Source organism: Seriola aureovittata, chromosome 10 (assembly GCF_021018895.1).
Source record: "Seriola aureovittata isolate HTS-2021-v1 ecotype China chromosome 10, ASM2101889v1, whole genome shotgun sequence".
In the NCBI taxonomy this organism is placed as follows: domain Eukaryota; kingdom Metazoa; phylum Chordata; class Actinopteri; order Carangiformes; family Carangidae; genus Seriola; species Seriola aureovittata.
In genome coordinates, this window is record NC_079373.1 from 15,749,349 (window position 1) to 15,766,758 (window position 17,410).

The following is a 17,410-nucleotide window of genomic DNA, read 5'->3' on the forward strand; positions in this document are numbered from 1 at the left end:
TGCACTGCAAACTAAATGTTGCTCCACAAACCTCCTTTCTCCATGGGTATCTAAATGAGAACAGTGTCAGAGAGCTACCTGCATAGCCCCACTGTGACAGTAACCTGCACGAGTCATTTTAGCAGTAGTGTGCTGTGTCTAACCTCTGTGGCCCGGCTCCTCGTAGCTCTCTCTGAACGCAGCAGCATGGTGTCTCCTGAGTAATCCTGTTCAGAAGCACTGGGATAATATGTTCTAGCTTTGTGGGAAATCTAGATTTTCTCTTGATGAAGTACAGTTTGGGCAGGCGGGAGAGTGTGAGCTAACTCTGAAAGGGTTGGCTAAAGGCTGGAACAAAGCCACAGCCTCTTTCCCACTCATCAACACACTCACAAACATGCAGAGCACAGGCCTATTGTATGCGGACCCCCAAACACATTCAGCTGTACACTCAACCACTTCCGCCCACCCCCTGGCTACACTGGCAGCATGGCTTACTTGTTAATGCAAAAACAAGAAGGCATAGGCATAAAACAGGAGCACACAATAGCAAGATCTCTACGAAAGGCAGACCATTCAAAAGTGTTCTTGCCCTCCACTCCCGTAGGCTTGAAAATGTGGCTTGAATTGCTGGCACTTACAATGGATTACAATTAAGAGACACTATAACATGAAAGCCATCTGGCATACCTGCTTTTTAAGGTAGGTAATGTTGTGTGAGGACTATGATAGAGAGATGTGTTTAGTCATACATTCATGCAGCTATAAGTGTTTGGAAAATACTGAGCACAGATGGACAGTAGAGAAGTTGGACAGTTTCTTTGGACATTATCATACATTTTTCCACCATGTCACTATTTATAATCCATTGTAACCACCCGTGGTGCAAGCTAACTGTGTTTAGATGAAAACTAAAAATGTTCACAGCTGCTGTTTACCTCTGCAGGGGGTGATTTTCCACAGAGTAATAATTAATAAGTCAGTGTGAAGCTTAAGTTACAATAAATTCTGTTATATAATATATAATAATATGACAACAGGGCTCTATTGTTGTTTGTATGCATTACTATGTTTTTTTGTGTATTTGTGTTTGTAAGCAGGGTGGTCAGGGAGAATGAGGGGAATGCATGCTGTCATCAGAATCAAACAGTCCAGAGAAAGAAAGAGCTGAATCAGGTCCACTCATGTGCTTTCAGACAGACACACAAACTGACAACAGGACACAAGCAGACGGACAGTAAGGGGGGCAGAGCCAGAGGATGAAACACAACTAAACAGACTGGAGGTAAACTGGAGCTCAGTCTAATAAAATGAATGTCAAATACAACTGAAAATATAGCAAAAACTATCCTCCCCTACATTTGAGCCTTGGCTGCAAACTGACCTGCAGGCCACAGAGAGAGAACAGAATAGGACAGCCAGTAGGCTGCAGGCTGAGACAGGGGGTATGTGGGTAGTGTTTTTATTCAGCCAGATGATTATTAGAACTCTATTGTACTTTATGCCTCTAGCATCCTATTCTGCAGTTATCTATTCATACTGCCTGACCTAGAATGATGGAGTCTCATGCTAGTGGGAAGCTGTACAGTATGGAGCACGAGCTATACCATATTTTATTTTCTTATTGTGAAATGAACTCGGGCAATGAGGCGTAACATCATCAAGCCCAAACAGCAAATCCAGTTCCACTTCACTTAAATGGATGGGTGGATGAAATCAGCAGTGTCTACAATGTCCCTACCACACACATAAACAGAAAAAAACAGACGGATACAATTTTTGCAGATAGAAAGTGAAGCTTGGTGAAGCATTTTGTTGGGTTTACATTATCTGCAAACAGGAAAAAAAATAAGATATATTTTCCGAAGTGTACATGTGGGGCTGTGATGTGCATGGCTGTCATCTACCATAGAAATGTCTGTACAGTATGAGGCATGATACACAGAGTTGTAGATGTCAGAGAGCGACTGCTGAAAGCCAAACAGGGAAATTGCATGATTTAACCAACTTCTTCTTGTCTTGTTGTCTATTGTCACTAAACCATTTCCTTTTGCAGTAGCCTGTTATGGCTCTTCTAAGACTAGAACACTACGTTTTAATCAAATATGTTTTCTTTAACTTTATCTGATTCCAGCTAATTTCTGGATGTCACCCATTTGAACATGTCAATGCAAGACTTAAGTGAAACTTTCTGACTGTTTTTGTCATCAAACTGCTCAAATGCAAAACACAAAATAAACTGATTTAAAGTTGAAAGTAAAGGGGGTGTGAACAATGTATTCCTCCGTATTTTCTCCTGAGATTACTTAGTACTTAACTTGAATCACAAAAACAGATCCCAAAAGAATTAACATCAGCAGTACCTAAAAGCAGAGACCAGCACAGAGCTTACTGGGGTGTATTATGAATGTCCTGGAGCTATAGTTTCTACATGGCCTGGTTTCAGAGCATACTGAACAAAACAGAATCAATTCATTCTTTCTCATCGTGCTAATCGCAGTCACTCTCTCTCTCTCTCATGCACAAATACATCACAAACTACTCAGTTTAAGGGGAAAATTTAAGAGTTGTGGTGAAAGTGTAACAACTTAGATTATAATGATCCAATTTCTCAAAGAACACATGTGCAGCAGCAGCATACAGAAGACACTGCGGGTAATTAGGCATCTGAAATGTTAAATAAGACTGTCACCCACAACAAAATAACACCAATCACACTGTGTAGTTTTAATGGCTGTTACTCACAATAGCTGAATTTATAAGTAGGACATGGTGCTATACTCCAAACAGTGGGTTTTCATACAACATCAATTCCATAGATACTGAATCAATAATTGACCTAATGAACAGTTGGAATATGTTTATGTGGGTCTGGCTGCCGAGTTGTGCGGTAGCTCAGGTCACGTCGCCCGCGGGGCGTCCTGTTGACAGCTGCCAGCTGCTGAGCCCTCACCGACTAAGACTGCCAGCTCTGAGACTCTCCAGGGAGGTTCACAGAAGATACTGTATGTGGTAGTTACTTAGCTTAACAAGTTTACCCACTGTGCCCCGGCTGATACTGTGCGCTGTCTTTGCAGCTTTGTGTCTCTCTGTCACAAACGCACACGCAGTGAAGCCATCTCCATCAGAGAGCATAAATAGCAGGTTATGACAGCAATGTGAGACAAGCAGAGCATTGTGATAACAGAGAGTAAAGACCACAAGGCAAGTTCTGTCCTGGAGAGACCCATTGGCAGAACATTAGGCACACATTGTCATGTGCATGCATAAACACATTTTCATACACGCGTGCGCCCACACACGCTTGCATACATGAATGTTTGCAACATAAAGAGACATGCACACCCAAAAATTGTTTTCCTTTGCTTACTCGGAGATCTAAAAGGAAAACACAACCACTAACACTTGCCACAGTTTGACACAAACATCAACACATCCTCTGACATATCAAGTGCACACGCACATACACACACAAACAGACACACTGATCCAAGCCCACAGTTAGTAACTGAACCAGTGCAGAGAAAAACATTAGCATTCTGTCAGGGTTTCAGACAAGACTGCACCAGCTCTTCACACAGCCAACATGCAGCAGAGCATAACAACAGAACGAAAGCCAGAGAGAGAAAGAGGGAGAGAGAGGATAGACAGGTAGACAGGGATGGGTTGGGGAGTGTTTGTGAATAACTGGGAGTAGGAAGATTAAAAAACAGAGAGAGAGAGAGGAACAAAAAGATGCATTTACACCAGGGATAATGGTAAAATCAAATTAAAAAGATGATGAGAGCAATTGGGGTACCTTACTATTGAGTCTGGCCTTCCTGGCTTCTTTAGTTTTTCTTTCCCTTTTCTCGGCTGCTTGTCTTCTGCCCAGAGCGGAGCCCATCTTATACACACACACAAACACACACACACACACGGACGCACTCCCTGTCACACACGCACTCCCGTGGGTCAGCTAAAATCCCAATTCCAAAACATCCTCCACATGGCCATACACAGTCCCCCTCCTCCTCGTCTCCTCTCCTTTTGTTCTCTCTCTCCTTCGCTATCTGCTCCTGTCAAAGTAGCACATGCAGAGTCACATGGCCACTCATACTAACACTCACCCGAGCACAGGCGCACACATTGACTCCTGTGCATGCACAGACAGACGGAGAGATGGTAAGGGGTGATTTTGCAGGATGCTGGCGAGAACGGAGGGAGGGTGGGGAGAGGGAGAGAGAGTGAGAGAGAGAGAGAGAAGAGGGAGGGAAAATAGAGGGAGGAGAAAAAATGTTAAGACAGAGGACGGGAAAACTGAAAGAGAGGTAGTGTGGGAGAGATGTAGAAGCAAAGATAGATAATATAGATAGAATAAGATATGGATATCCAAAGTGAGAGGAGATAAAGCAAAGAATGGGAAGGGTGGAAATCCCTAATAGATAGCGTAGGGAGCTGGCGTAATCTCTGTTATTACAGCAATGTGCTAAACCAAGTGTTACATCACAGTTGGTGCTTTATGTCTATTGACTAATGGTCATGATCTTGTATGTTAGTGTTCTTGAAGATATTGTTACGTTTAAATCCACAAATTGCTTGTAAATAGCCCCATGACTTTACACATGTGCATGCACGAGGTACAAACACAAAACTAAAAACACAGACACATACAGTGTCTCAAATTGGAAACAGCACAATCAATTTCAGCTGAGCCCCCTCTACATCTCGGATTTTTTATTTTTTATTTTTTTAAATCCCAAGTTCCATGTCTGTGTTTGTTTGAGTGTGTGTGTGTGTGTGTGTGTGTGTGTGTGTGTGTGTGTGTGTGTGTGTGTGTGTTCTTGTTCTACCCAGATATGTCTCTTCTTTTTTCAAAGTACAACATTTCTCTTCCGTTTAGGGGATTATCCATAAGGGGAGCTTTGTGCGTGAGGGATTCCCCATTGGAAATATCCTCTCATCCTGTGCCATGCAGCGTGTGTGTGTATGTGTGTGCATGTTTCTGTGCGTGTGTATTATGCAGAAATTGCACATTTAATTTAATGTTGGCTGCAGCGGCAATAACGCTGCAGTGATAGGGGGGTTTAGGCACTGTACGAATGCTTTCTGTGGGATCTGGCATCTCAGGACAATATCACACCTACCATGAACTACATCCTCTGTGTAGTTTCATTGTAAACTGAAAATAATGTAGGATTTCTCATTCATAAATACAATAAGCTGCTAACAACAACACAAAGCTTCAGTGTAGGAGGAATAGCATTACTCTGCAATACGTTTTACAGGGGAGCCTTTTGTGAATTATGCTTTCCCACACATGCACACTAACAAAAATGTGGCATAACGTGATGCATTGGTTTAGCTTGTGAATCATAGACAAGACCAATCACTTTCATACAAAGAGCAAGCACATTGTATATTTTGATATAGCGTGCAATTCCTCAACTGGTTCATTATATTAGCACATATAAAATGCCCTCATTCTGGTAGTGTGCTTTGTGGAATCCGTGACCACATTACCAAATAGTGCGTTACTAAATGCTCTCCACCACTATATATATATACCTCTATTCTAGTTTCCTCCAACTAACCCCCTCCCTAGCCATCTCTATGCCTAGGGCTTCCTTTCATAATTATATGCACAGTAATACCTACATTTCTATCCTTCTATCCATCCATCCCACCATCCAATCTCGCATGCTTACTTTCTAAATATCGTTTTCTAAACATTATCCCATCATTTTTAAACTGCCTGTGATCTGAGTTCCTTACAAGGTGTGTGGGACAGTAGTGTGTTGGATTAAGAAGTATAACTGTGATATTGTAATACCAAGAAGAAAGTTTGTCTCTCCCATGGGAAAATGTAAGGGTTTAATCAAGTTTTAGATGTTTAACAGTCAAAGAGTGAGTTTGAGTCCTGCAGGACTACTAATTCAAGGGATTGGACAGTTTCTATCACTAGAAGCCTTTTGTCACACTGCAAGAAAGCTGCCCATTCTGCAGCTTTGTCTATCGCATGGCTGAACTTTTTTTCCGTGAAAGTGTACTATGTAAATTTTCTATTCTGCCATCCAGTGTGGTTATCCGGGACAGTTTTGGGGTGAGAAGGTCTGATTGGGTCAAGTGAAGAGGGAAAAAAAAGAATGGCAAAATCCTATCAATTATGACCTCATTTTAAACTTTAGCCTGCGGCTAATGAGCTCCATACTAGCAAAGTAGGTTAATGCTTGACCTCTCCCTAGCAGGGCAGCACAATAAATTGTGATAATCGGGAGTGCCAGGGCAGCAAGAGTCACCAATAACAGGATTTCCCTCTGCACCCCTGGACATCATTATGCAACAAAAGCAAATTTACCATTCAGAAAAGAGAGAGCGAAATGTCAATGACCCATTACTTTGGAACATCACTTGCTTAATGCTAATCTTCGCCAATGCAAGCACAAGAGAATATCTGGTTTTTATTGCCACCGCCTAGACAGACCTGTTAAAGGCCTTTAACATTCATGACTGAATAATTAGAATACTACAACCACCGCTATGAAAAATTCATATACTTTTTACCTAAAGTCAGAGTTCAAAAAGTATTATACAGATGGAAATTTTCATACATCTCCACATATAGCATACATGTTCCAACCACTATCTAACCTTGATGTAGCTGTGGAACTGAACAGGGTCATGAGCTGCATTCCTCCTACATTAATCTTACAAAGGAAGCAGTGGCTGTAATAGCTTATTACAGCCAGATTGTATAGTCATTGCAATTAGACCTTTCCAATCACGCATAATTTAGACCTGTCCAAAATATTTTATACACATCTAAACACCAACATTTTATAAAAACCTGGATATTGTCCACAATATCCACAATATCTTATAATGACTGTCTCGGTGTTCAGACACATACACATCAGTAACAAGAATCAGGAAAACAAAAATCTACTATGACTGCTCCTTGAGCCAATTACCACCATCACTCTCTCCAATAACACAGCTGTTCTGGATTACTCATTGCTAAAAAGAAATAAAAGACATATCTTAAAACAAATTCACACATTCAGGTCTCCACTCAGTGAGATAATGTTAGTGGCTGGGAGAATCACACTCTTTTTTACGCATTTGAGAATTTTACAAGTTTCCTTTCTACCGACCTGCAAGGCAGACCAATCACAACAAATTCTCTCTTTAGCGGTGATTTATTTTGCGAAATTACAACCTAAATTGCAGCTGAGCAGGAACTGATCTTGGCTGAGAATTGGTTGAGTACCACTCATATACTTTGCCATAGCGATGTCACACAGCAGACAGCAGTTCCTCATGCCACACTAGTTAGAAAAGAGGCAATATTTGAGAGCGTGACTCATCCTTCTTATGACTGCTTTTCTGCATCTCTCTTTCATTCACTATTTCTCACTTTCTTTCTCCTTGACACTCTCAGTAGAGGTACACAGCAGAAAACACTCACTGCCCATTAATATACAGCAGATGGACAAAATAGCAGAAAACCCTACAATGAGCTCAAAGTTCCCAATCTTTCTAGGAAACCATTTTCAGTGACATTATAAATGTCCTGCACATTGACACTTTCCCTCTGTTGAAGTCCTTGAGCAGCCACGGATCCCCAAAAACTCAGAAGAAATCTTAGGAGGCCTGTTCGAAAGCCCACATTGTTCAAGTGAGATTTATGTGTTATATAGTGTGTTTGCATAGAGAACTTATTTTTCCCACTTTATCGAATGCGTCTCAGTTTTACCGACGTTCCTGAATGCACCACCTGTGTGCATGCTTCTGCTCCGTTAGTGTTCTCCTTTCTTCCATGCGGTCAAGAGCAGACAGTTTTCCTTCACCTCATGCAGCATTAGCTATCCTGATTCCCTGTTTTCCCGCTGTGTGTAAATGAGAAGTGGTGAGTGTGATTATTAGGTTATGTTTAATGATTATTATATTATTGTTTGCACAACTAATATTATGCTAGTGCAGTATTAAGCTAGTTTACTGTTTCTATGATAGTAAAATGTTTGTTTATTTTGTTTGTATTATTGTTGCAGACCACAGCTAAATAAATGAAGGATACTTCAATCTGACTGCCTCCGTGTTCTCTTACCAAGACACATTATCCCTACCTTGCCGCTCTTATACAACCAGTTTCCTGGAGAACCCATATCTCCTTTTTATGGTCCTTCGAGCCGGATAGAGCATCAATCAAGGTATGGAACCAACAAACTTGGATGCACAGACTGAACCTGCACCCCAACGTGTTTCACAGAGGGAAAGACACCTTCCATCATACCTGAGCGAGTATGTGGTTGCAACTCTCCCTCCAGAGGGACAAAACCAAGCCACACAGCCAGCTCCCTCCACCAGACATTCACGCAGTGAGCGAACACGTTCTTCCCGGACCTCCAATTCAAGACTCACAAGGTACTCACGTGCATCTCAAAGAACATTCCCATCTCTCTCAGACCTTGAGACAGCCCAGCTTGAAGAGCGAGTAAAGCAGATAGAGCTTGAGGAGTTGCAGCAGCAGGTGGAAGAGGACCAACTCGTCCAAGCAGAGTATCAGCGACTTCAAGCTCAAGCCAGAGAGGCCCAAAGGCTACAGGAGGAAGTTCTTAGAACCCGAGAATCATTAACAAAGCAACTTGAACAACGGCGACAAATAAAGAAGAGAGCTAACGATCTGGAAATAGCTAAGATGGTTACATCTCTTCTTAAAGAGAAAGCACAAGAACCAGATAGTGCAAGAGCCTCTGCTGCCCATTCAACTCATTCACTAGCGACGGCGGCTCTGCCTCCAGAGGTTCAAGTGGCTCAGCCTCCGGCGCCACCTGTGGATCTGCCTTCGCCACACGTGAATCCGCCGCCAGAGGGTGCTGTAGCTCCGCCTCCGCTCCAGGTGACTCCACCTCCAGTGCAACACGTAGCTACGCCTCCGCTTCAGGTGGCCCCGCCTCTTCTCCCAGCGCAACGCGTGGCTCCACCTCCAGTGCAACACGTAGCTACGCCTCCGCTTCAGGTGGCCCCGCCTCTTCTCCCAGCACAACGCGTGGCTCCGCCTCCCGTTCGAGACACAGCTCTGCCTCCTGCTACTCAACGTGTAGCTCCACCTCCAATAATGCTGGCTTCATCTCCCTTGCTGCAACTAGCTCATCCTCCTGCAACCCTACCTATTAGCTCGGTGGCAGCAAACTACCATCAGCCGAATGCCTTCAATCCCCCTGTACAAACACTGTCATACGCCACTCCAGCTTTGACTCAACCCAGTCCACAAGTGCCCAATGTTTCCCCAATCCTCGCCTCGTCCTATGGCATCCCGAAACCGATGATCCCCATATTCGAGAGTGGTAAAGAAAGTGACTTTGCCCTACTGAAGATGGCCCTTGACAACTTGTTAAATAGCCATCAGCACCTCAATGAGCAGTACAAGTATCAGGTGCTCCTGGGACACTTGAAACTTCATAGTGCACTCCAACTCGCTAAAGCATACATGCATGACCTTAAGCCGTACACCATGGCTATGCAAGCTTTACAGGAAAAGTATGGTCAACCCCGCCAGCTTGTCCAAAGTGAATTAGGCGCAATCTTGAACGCCCCAGCCATCAGGTTTGGAGACTCTGAAGCCTTTGATGAGTTCGCCTTGTCGATCCAGTCACTAGTAGGCATGCTTAGGACTCTGGAGGGACAGAACGGCTACGAGCTAAGATGTGGATCCCACGTTGACCGACTGCTGAGTAAGATGCCGCCAAGTTATCGCGATGGATTCGTAGAATATTGTCTGAACCAAGGCATTCTTCGGACAGGAACTGACCAAACCTATACTTTACCAGATCTGAGCTCCTGGCTACAGATGAAATCTCAGGCCAAGCGCATCGCAGGTAGAGCAGCTTCACTCTACCACTATGAGGCTCCAAAGCCAACCAAAGGGGACCAACGTCCTCTCAGTAGACCAAAGGAGAAACCCACAGCATTCTTCCTGACTGCTAGTGATCAGCGAGGCTCCAAAGGACGGCTTGCCCAGCCTAGGCCTTCATCCAAACCTCAACCATACTGCCCACACTGCAACAACAAAGAACATTTCTTAAACGGTTGCCTCAAGTTCAAGGCGTTGACCACAGCACAGATGGTGGATTGGTTAACGGACGGGCAACGGTGCTGGAGGTGTGGACGACCTCACAAGCCTGACGTTTGTACCCTCAAGCGACCTTGCAATGTCTGCAAGGAGCAGCATCTGACAATACTACATGATGCAGTCCAGCAAACACAGAAGAGTGTGCTGATGGTGACTGCTCCCACGACAAAGGTGTACTTAGATAGACCAAACAGATCCCCCAAGGTGATGCTGAAAATCGTGAAAGTCCTACTCCACAATGGGAACCGAGTCTTAGAGACTTATGCAGTTCTGGACGATGGCTCTGAGCGAAGCATCATCCTGCCATCAGCTGTCCAACATTTGAACCTTACTTCACATCCTGAAACGCTTACCATCAGGACTGTTCACCAGGACGTAGTGCAGCTGCACGGCGCTTCAGTGACTTTTCATGTATCTTCCCCCATCAAACCTGCTGAGAAGCATCACATACGTCAAGCATTCACATCTGACAATCTAGGTTTGTCAGAACACTCTTATCCAGTGTCAATCCTCCAACGGAGGTATAAACACCTCCGCAACTTACCTCTGCCTCCCGTCGACCATGTCCAACCTCTGTTGCTCATCGGATCTGACACGCCTCATCTTCTTGCACCTATAGAGCCGGTGCACTTGGGCCCACCAGGAGGACCCATTGCAGTCCACACCAAACTTGGTTGGTCGCTCCAAGGTCCCACCAGCACAGAGCACATAGCTTCATCCGAACAGCAATGCTTGTTCACTGCAACGGTCACGCCTACCTGTGAGCTCCTAAAGAACGTAGAGCGGCTATGGCAGATCGACACTCTCCCCTTTATGAGTGAGAAGCAAGCAACTCGGTCAAAGCAAGACCAGCAAGCCCTGAACCTTCTTCAGACGTCCACCACCAGGGTCACTGTTGGTGGGATACAAAGATACGCTACGCCATTGCTTCGTCGAGCCAACTCTCCAAACCTTCAGGCTCCTATGGAAGCAGTGTTACCTAGCCTCCGAAGTACAGAGCGGAGACTTGCCAAAGACCCAGAACTAGCCAAGGTATACTGCCAGGAAATCCAGAAGCTCGAGAAGATGGGCTATGTAGCAGTTGTGCCACCAGAGGCAGCTATGTCAACCCCCGAATCCTGGTTCATCCCTCACCATATGGTGCGGCATAACAACAAGAACAGAATAGTCTTTAACTGTTCTTTCCAGTACGATAGGAAGTCCCTCAACAACCTTCTCCTGCCCGGACCTACTTTAGGCCCATCGTTGCTCGGAGTCCTCATTCGGTTCCGGCAGTATCCAGTGGCAGTGAGTGGAGACATAAAGGGTATGTTTCACCAGATATGCTTGTTGCCAACCGACAAACCAGTTCTGCGTTTCATCTGGCGGGGGATGCAGAGGACGGAGGAGCCAAAGATCTATGAATGGCAAGTCCTACCGTTTGGCACTACTTGCAGTCCTTGTTGTGCCATCTACGCCCTGCAGCGGCACGTACAGGAAACCAACAGCGACCTCGCGGACTGTGTCGAGCAGTCATTCTACGTGGATAACTGTCTCCGCAGTACACACTCAAAAGAGGAAGCTAAGGACCTGGTAGACAGGCTGTGCCAGCTACTCCACTCCGGCGGTTTTGAGATACGCCAGTGGGCTAGCAACGTTCCAGCTGTCATTGAGCATCTCCCAACTGATGTACGGTCTGAGAGCAGTGAGCTATGGCTCTCCCAATCCAGTACAGACCTACAGGAGCCAACTCTTGGATTGCGATGGGACTGCCTCCGCGACTCACTGAAGTACAAACACAGACCAGCTGAGAGAACAGAACCCACGTTAAGGACTGTTTACAAGGTACTTGCATGTCAGTACGACCCGTTAGGGTACATTGTTCCATTTACAACAAGAGCCAAGATTCTCGTCCAGGACCTTTGGAAGGAAAGAATCGGTTGGGACGACCCAATTCAACCACAGAGCCTGCGAGACAGATGGTTAACATGGGAACAGGAAATTCCTGACCTGACTCAGATGGAAATCCCAAGATGCTATGCACCAGCCTCCGCAGACTCTCCTACATCTATCCGAGATCTCCATATTTTCTGCGACGCTTCTGAGAGAGCATACGGGTCTGTTGCTTACTTGCGAACAGAGGATGATCAAAAGGAAATTCATGTTGCTTTCATCCTAGCCAGATCCCGTGTGGCACCAAAGAAGCAACTATCCATCCCTCGGTTGGAGCTGAGTGCTGCGCTCACTGGTGCTCAACTAGCTCGTGTTATCCAAACGGAGCTCACCTTACCTATCAGGAAGGTCACACTCTGGTCGGACTCCACAACAGTCCTCCACTGGATTCAGTCAGAATCTTGTAGTTACAAGGTTTTTGTGGGCACTCGTGTGGCCGAGATCCAGAACCTTACTGATGTGAGCAACTGGAGGTACGTGGATAGTGCCAATAACCCCGCTGACGACATCACGCGTGGCAAGACCTTAAAGGAATTGTCCCGACCACATCGTTGGCACCAAGGCCCTGACTTCCTTCGATGTTCTGAGGATCATTGGCCTATCAGTCCATCAGTCTATCCAGAGCCAGAGGATAGTGAACTGAAGAAATCCTCTTTCTGCGCACATGTGACTGTTGACCCCTCTCTTCAGCTTCCTGATGTCAGCTTGTTCTCTACATGGAAGGACCTCATGCAAGCAACAGTGCGATCCCTACACGGGGCGGCTGATCCAGGCTCCGGTTCGTCCGTTGAGGCAGCTGATTACATCAAAGCGGAGAATCTCCATCTAAAGCAAGCCCAGTCTATGTCATTCCCAGAGGAGATTAAGGCTCTCATGTCAGACCGGCCCCTACCATCCCATAGCCGGCTGGGCTCACTATCTCCTGAGTACGATAAGGAGACAGGACTCCTTAGAGTCGGTGGAAGACTCCGAAGAGCTGAACAGCTAGAGACAGACGCAATCCACCCGGTCTTACTAGACCCAAAGCATCCTCTGACTAAGCTCATCATCCAGGACTTCGACGAAACGCTCCTGCACCCTGGACCAGAGAGAGTCCTGGCTGAACTGCGTCGCCGCTTTTGGATTCTGCGTGGTAGGGAAGTGGTCAAGAGGTACCAAAACAACTGTATGCATTGTCAGTCATGGCGAGCCAATCCTTCAGTCCCTAAGATGGCGGATTTGCCACCAGCTCGTCTACGGCTGTATAAGCCACCCTTTTATTCGACTGGCGTCGACTGCTTTGGACCATTCACGGTGAAGATTGGACGACGAACCGAGAAACGCTGGGGCATAGTCTTCAAGTGCATGACAACCCGGTGCGTGCATTTGGACCTCCTTGACAGCCTCAATGTTGAAGCTTTCTTGATGTCATTGCGTCGCTTCACAGCCAGAAGAGGCAAACCCTTTGAGCTCCTGTCCGACAATGGGACAAACTTTGTCGGTGGAGCTAGAGAGCTACGTGAAGCCTTTGAAGCGATGACTCCTTCTCTAAAGGAACAGCTGGCAGAACAGCAGATCACCTTCTGCTTCAATCCTCCCAGTGCTCCCCACTTTGGTGGAGCATGGGAGAGAGAGGTAAGGTCTGTGAAGACTGCCCTCAAGGTTGTTCTTAAAGACCAGACTGTATCTGAAACTGTGCTCCAGACAGTGCTAGTGGAAGTGGAAGGCATCTTGAATGCTAAGCCTCTTGGTTATGTTTCATCAGACATAGCAGATCCGGATCCCATCACACCTAGCATCCTGCTGATGGGACGCTACGATGCCTCACTCCCTCAAGCAGTTTATGACCTAAGCAACACCCTTGGAAATCGCAGATGGAGACATAGTCAAGTCCTTGTTGACCACTTCTGGTCCAAGTTCATTAGTCACTACTTGCCTACTTTGCAGAAGCGACAGAAGTGGCAGAAGGATGGGAAATGCCTCATGCCAAACCAAGTGGTGCTCATTGTGGATCCCCAACTCCCAAGAGCTTCATGGCCCGTCGGTAAGGTGTCGGATACTTATCCTGGAGCTGATGGGCGTATTCGGACCGCTGCTGTGAAGGTCAAGGATCGGACATACATTCGACCAGTAGCTCGCTTGGTCCAACTCCCCAAGCTAGAAGATGAGGAAACCAAGGACTTACTTACCTGAGTGACCTTTCTACCTTGGATTCGACTGTCAATGTTGACAGTCGGGGGCGGCTGTGTTCGAAAGCCCACATTGTTCAAGTGAGATTTATGTGTTATATAGTGTGTTTGCATAGAGAACTTATTTTTCCCACTTTATCGAATGCGTCTCAGTTTTACCGACGTTCCTGAATGCACCACCTGTGTGCATGCTTCTGCTCCGTTAGTGTTCTCCTTTCTTCCATGCGGTCAAGAGCAGACAGTTTTCCTTCACCTCATGCAGCATTAGCTATCCTGATTCCCTGTTTTCCCGCTGTGTGTAAATGAGAAGTGGTGAGTGTGATTATTAGGTTATGTTTAATGATTATTATATTATTGTTTGCACAACTAATATTATGCTAGTGCAGTATTAAGCTAGTTTACTGTTTCTATGATAGTAAAATGTTTGTTTATTTTGTTTGTATTATTGTTGCAGACCACAGCTAAATAAATGAAGGATACTTCAATCTGACTGCCTCCGTGTTCTCTTACCAAGACACATTATCCCTACCTTGCCGCTCTTATACAACCAGTTTCCTGGAGAACCCATATCTCCTTTTTAAGGCCATTTTGGCCTGTACTTTCCAAGTGTTCAACTACTGTAAATGTGGAAAAGTCTCTCACAAGGAACAAAGGCCCTGTTAGATGCCACATTCCTGCATAAACAAATGCCAAGCTGCAGGAAATATAGTTACAATCTCCCCGTTCCTTAGTTACAGAATTAATTAATGGTCAGAAGTGTTTCTGCAGAACGTTATGATGTCCCAGTGAAGTTGACCGTCGACCATTTGGAGATATTTGAAAATTTCATCACTTCATTTTATCCTATGAGGGATTTTTTCTTAAATTGCGTATGAATTTATGAGTTATGGTGAAAAATGTGTTCTGTGAGGTCACAGTGACCTTGACCTTTGACCACAAAAATTCTTTAAGTCCAAGTGAATGTTTGTGCCGAATATGAAGAAATACCCTAAAGGCGTTCACGAGAATGGGACATGGACGGGACAGACAACCCAAAAGCAAAACGCCTCTGGCCCTGGCTGTCGCCGGCACGGAGGCAGAATGATAAAGGTGAAAACAACTGTCGGATGCATAAATAATCAAAACTGCCGTTCTATGATTTGTACCCAGCAGCACCTCCCTACTGTTCTCTCTCTCGCTAACACAAAAAACACACAATTGACACTGTTAATTTTCCCCTGTGTATATCTCCTACCGTCTGATAGAGTTTGATGCAAATGCATTCAATTCTCTCTGCTGTCTGTTCCACTCATTACACCCACATATGCACACACACAAACACACAAACGTGCAGACCGAAACACACCTACACATCTGCATCTACTTACTGACATCTCCTGGTACTTCAGAGCTGCCATTCTACACCTGTCCACCAGTCGTCCCCACTGAGTTTGTGCTTTGATTAGTCACCTGCTCACACACCGGTTCCCCGTTACTTCATTAGTCATAGTGTATACAGCAGCCAACACACACTGCCGGATTGTCTAGGCTGCTCAGTAGCCTGAAGCTGTGTCCCAATTCAGGGGTTGCATCCTTCAGAGGCTGCATTCAAAGACAGACTGTGTCTCAGCAGCGCTAGGCTGTCCCATTTCGAAGGCTTTCTCAAATGCGGCATTCTTTTCCTGGGTAACTAAGGGGTGGATTCCTTGTGGCCCAACCTATCCCAAGATTCACTGTGAATCTGTGCACCGGTAATCAAAATAATATGGCCGCAAACAATGGCGACAGAGAGCTCGAGGATTATACTGAAGTTATTTTTTTTTATTATAGTCACAGTGAGGGAGATAGAGAGAGAGGAGGGGAATGACATGCACCAAAGAGCCACAGGCAAGACTCGAACCCGGGCCACTGCAATAAGGACTAAGCCCAAATGGTATGCGCTCTACCAGCTGAGCCACTGAGGCACCGCAAGGATTACACCTTTAAATTTAAGTATTGGGTTTCAGCTCAGCTGAACAGCTAACAGTACAACTGTTAAAAAACTTCAAGTTGTTGTAGATGTCGCTAGGAGACAGGAGTAGAACATTGTGACGCCACAGTAAGAGTGGGCACAGCTGCTGATGCAAAGCGGAAATCCTCCGTAGGTCAGACCGTCTCATTTCGGTTTGGTCTTCACAGTCTGTGACAGCTACGAAGGCAATGTCTTCTCAGACAACGTCCTCCAAAGGATGCGGCCCCTGAATTGGGACACAGAGTGCCAGTATTTGTCTTCTTCTGCTTCTCTGTATCTGTGTTTGTGACCACCTGCCTGCCCTTCGCCACCATCTGCCAGCATTAGTTCTTTGATTCTGTGGACCAGTTTGGACTGCCTTTTTGTGCTGCCTATAACCCTGCCTATCCCCCATAACAGACTGATTTTACATATTAGGCCAACAAGGAAGAAACATACATTTCTACCTGATGAGTCTTTTGGCAGAAGCAAATATGCAAGATTGGTAAAAAAAATAGGATTGGGTGACATGACAGGAAATAAGTGAAACCAATACGACTTAAATCTCCTCCTGTTAATACTAATAGCGGCTCTTAGGGCTCTGCATGGTACTTTCAATTACACATGGGTGAATCAAATAACAATGAATAAGTTAATAAAGTTATATATAATGTATTTCATATGTGTCATTCACTCAGTTTAGAAGGTTGCACAAAGAAAAAGCTCTTCAGATGTCAGGATGACAGAGGGCACAGGTGTTTGGTCCTACCTTTGTGTGGAGCTTAGACAGCTGCTTTTCATCCAGGTGAGTTTGTGTGTAGACACGTCTTTTATAGCGGAACTGAAACACAACAAGAACAAACATCAGCGGCAAGGCAGTTTAGTTATTTTTCCTTTCGTTTTGTTTGTGTCTTGATCACTAGACAACAGTGTTAATTATCAAAGTCACACAGTATCAACTATATCAAATCATTTTTAAATAAAATATTGTCTCCTATGAGAGAGAAAACAACACAGAGCGGAGAGACAGAAACAGCAACTTGACTCATTTAATAACCAAGCAATGACATTAGGGAACTGAATATCTCCACATCTACAGCTGTCATCTTTTTCCATTGTTTCTGCTTGTCATCTTTTCCACATATTACATCTTCTTTGAAAATCTACCTACATGCTCCTTGGTGCTGTTTCCTTTCCCCTTGTTTGCCTTGGTGTGGAAAGGGCATTAATAGTATAAAAGAAATGGACAGG

At 45.1% G+C, this 17,410-nt stretch overlaps 1 protein-coding gene and 1 long non-coding RNA gene across 10 annotated transcripts in view; one reads left to right on the top strand and one right to left on the bottom strand.

Annotated features, from left to right (window-relative positions):
• Positions 1–17,410, bottom strand: part of shank3a (SH3 and multiple ankyrin repeat domains 3a) — a 185,891-nt gene that overhangs the window by 100,987 nt on the left and 67,494 nt on the right. For 7 of the 9 annotated variants that reach the window (XR_008828931.1, XR_008828932.1, XM_056388345.1 and 4 more), the window contains exon 4: positions 16,929–17,000. Coding sequence is in view for 6 of the 9 variants with exons in the window: in XM_056388345.1 (XP_056244320.1) it covers positions 16,929–17,000 (72 nt within the window). In the remaining 3 variants the exon portion in view is untranslated. Of the gene's footprint in view, positions 1–3,778; positions 4,093–16,928; positions 17,001–17,410 lie in introns of those variants that run through there. The other 2 variants (XM_056388346.1, XM_056388349.1) reach the window with 2 other exon arrangements.
• LOC130176924 (uncharacterized) lies at positions 7,620–8,040 on the top strand. The gene is made up of 2 exons (XR_008828933.1): positions 7,620–7,867; positions 8,010–8,040. It is a non-coding gene; the product is annotated as an uncharacterized LOC130176924 (long non-coding RNA).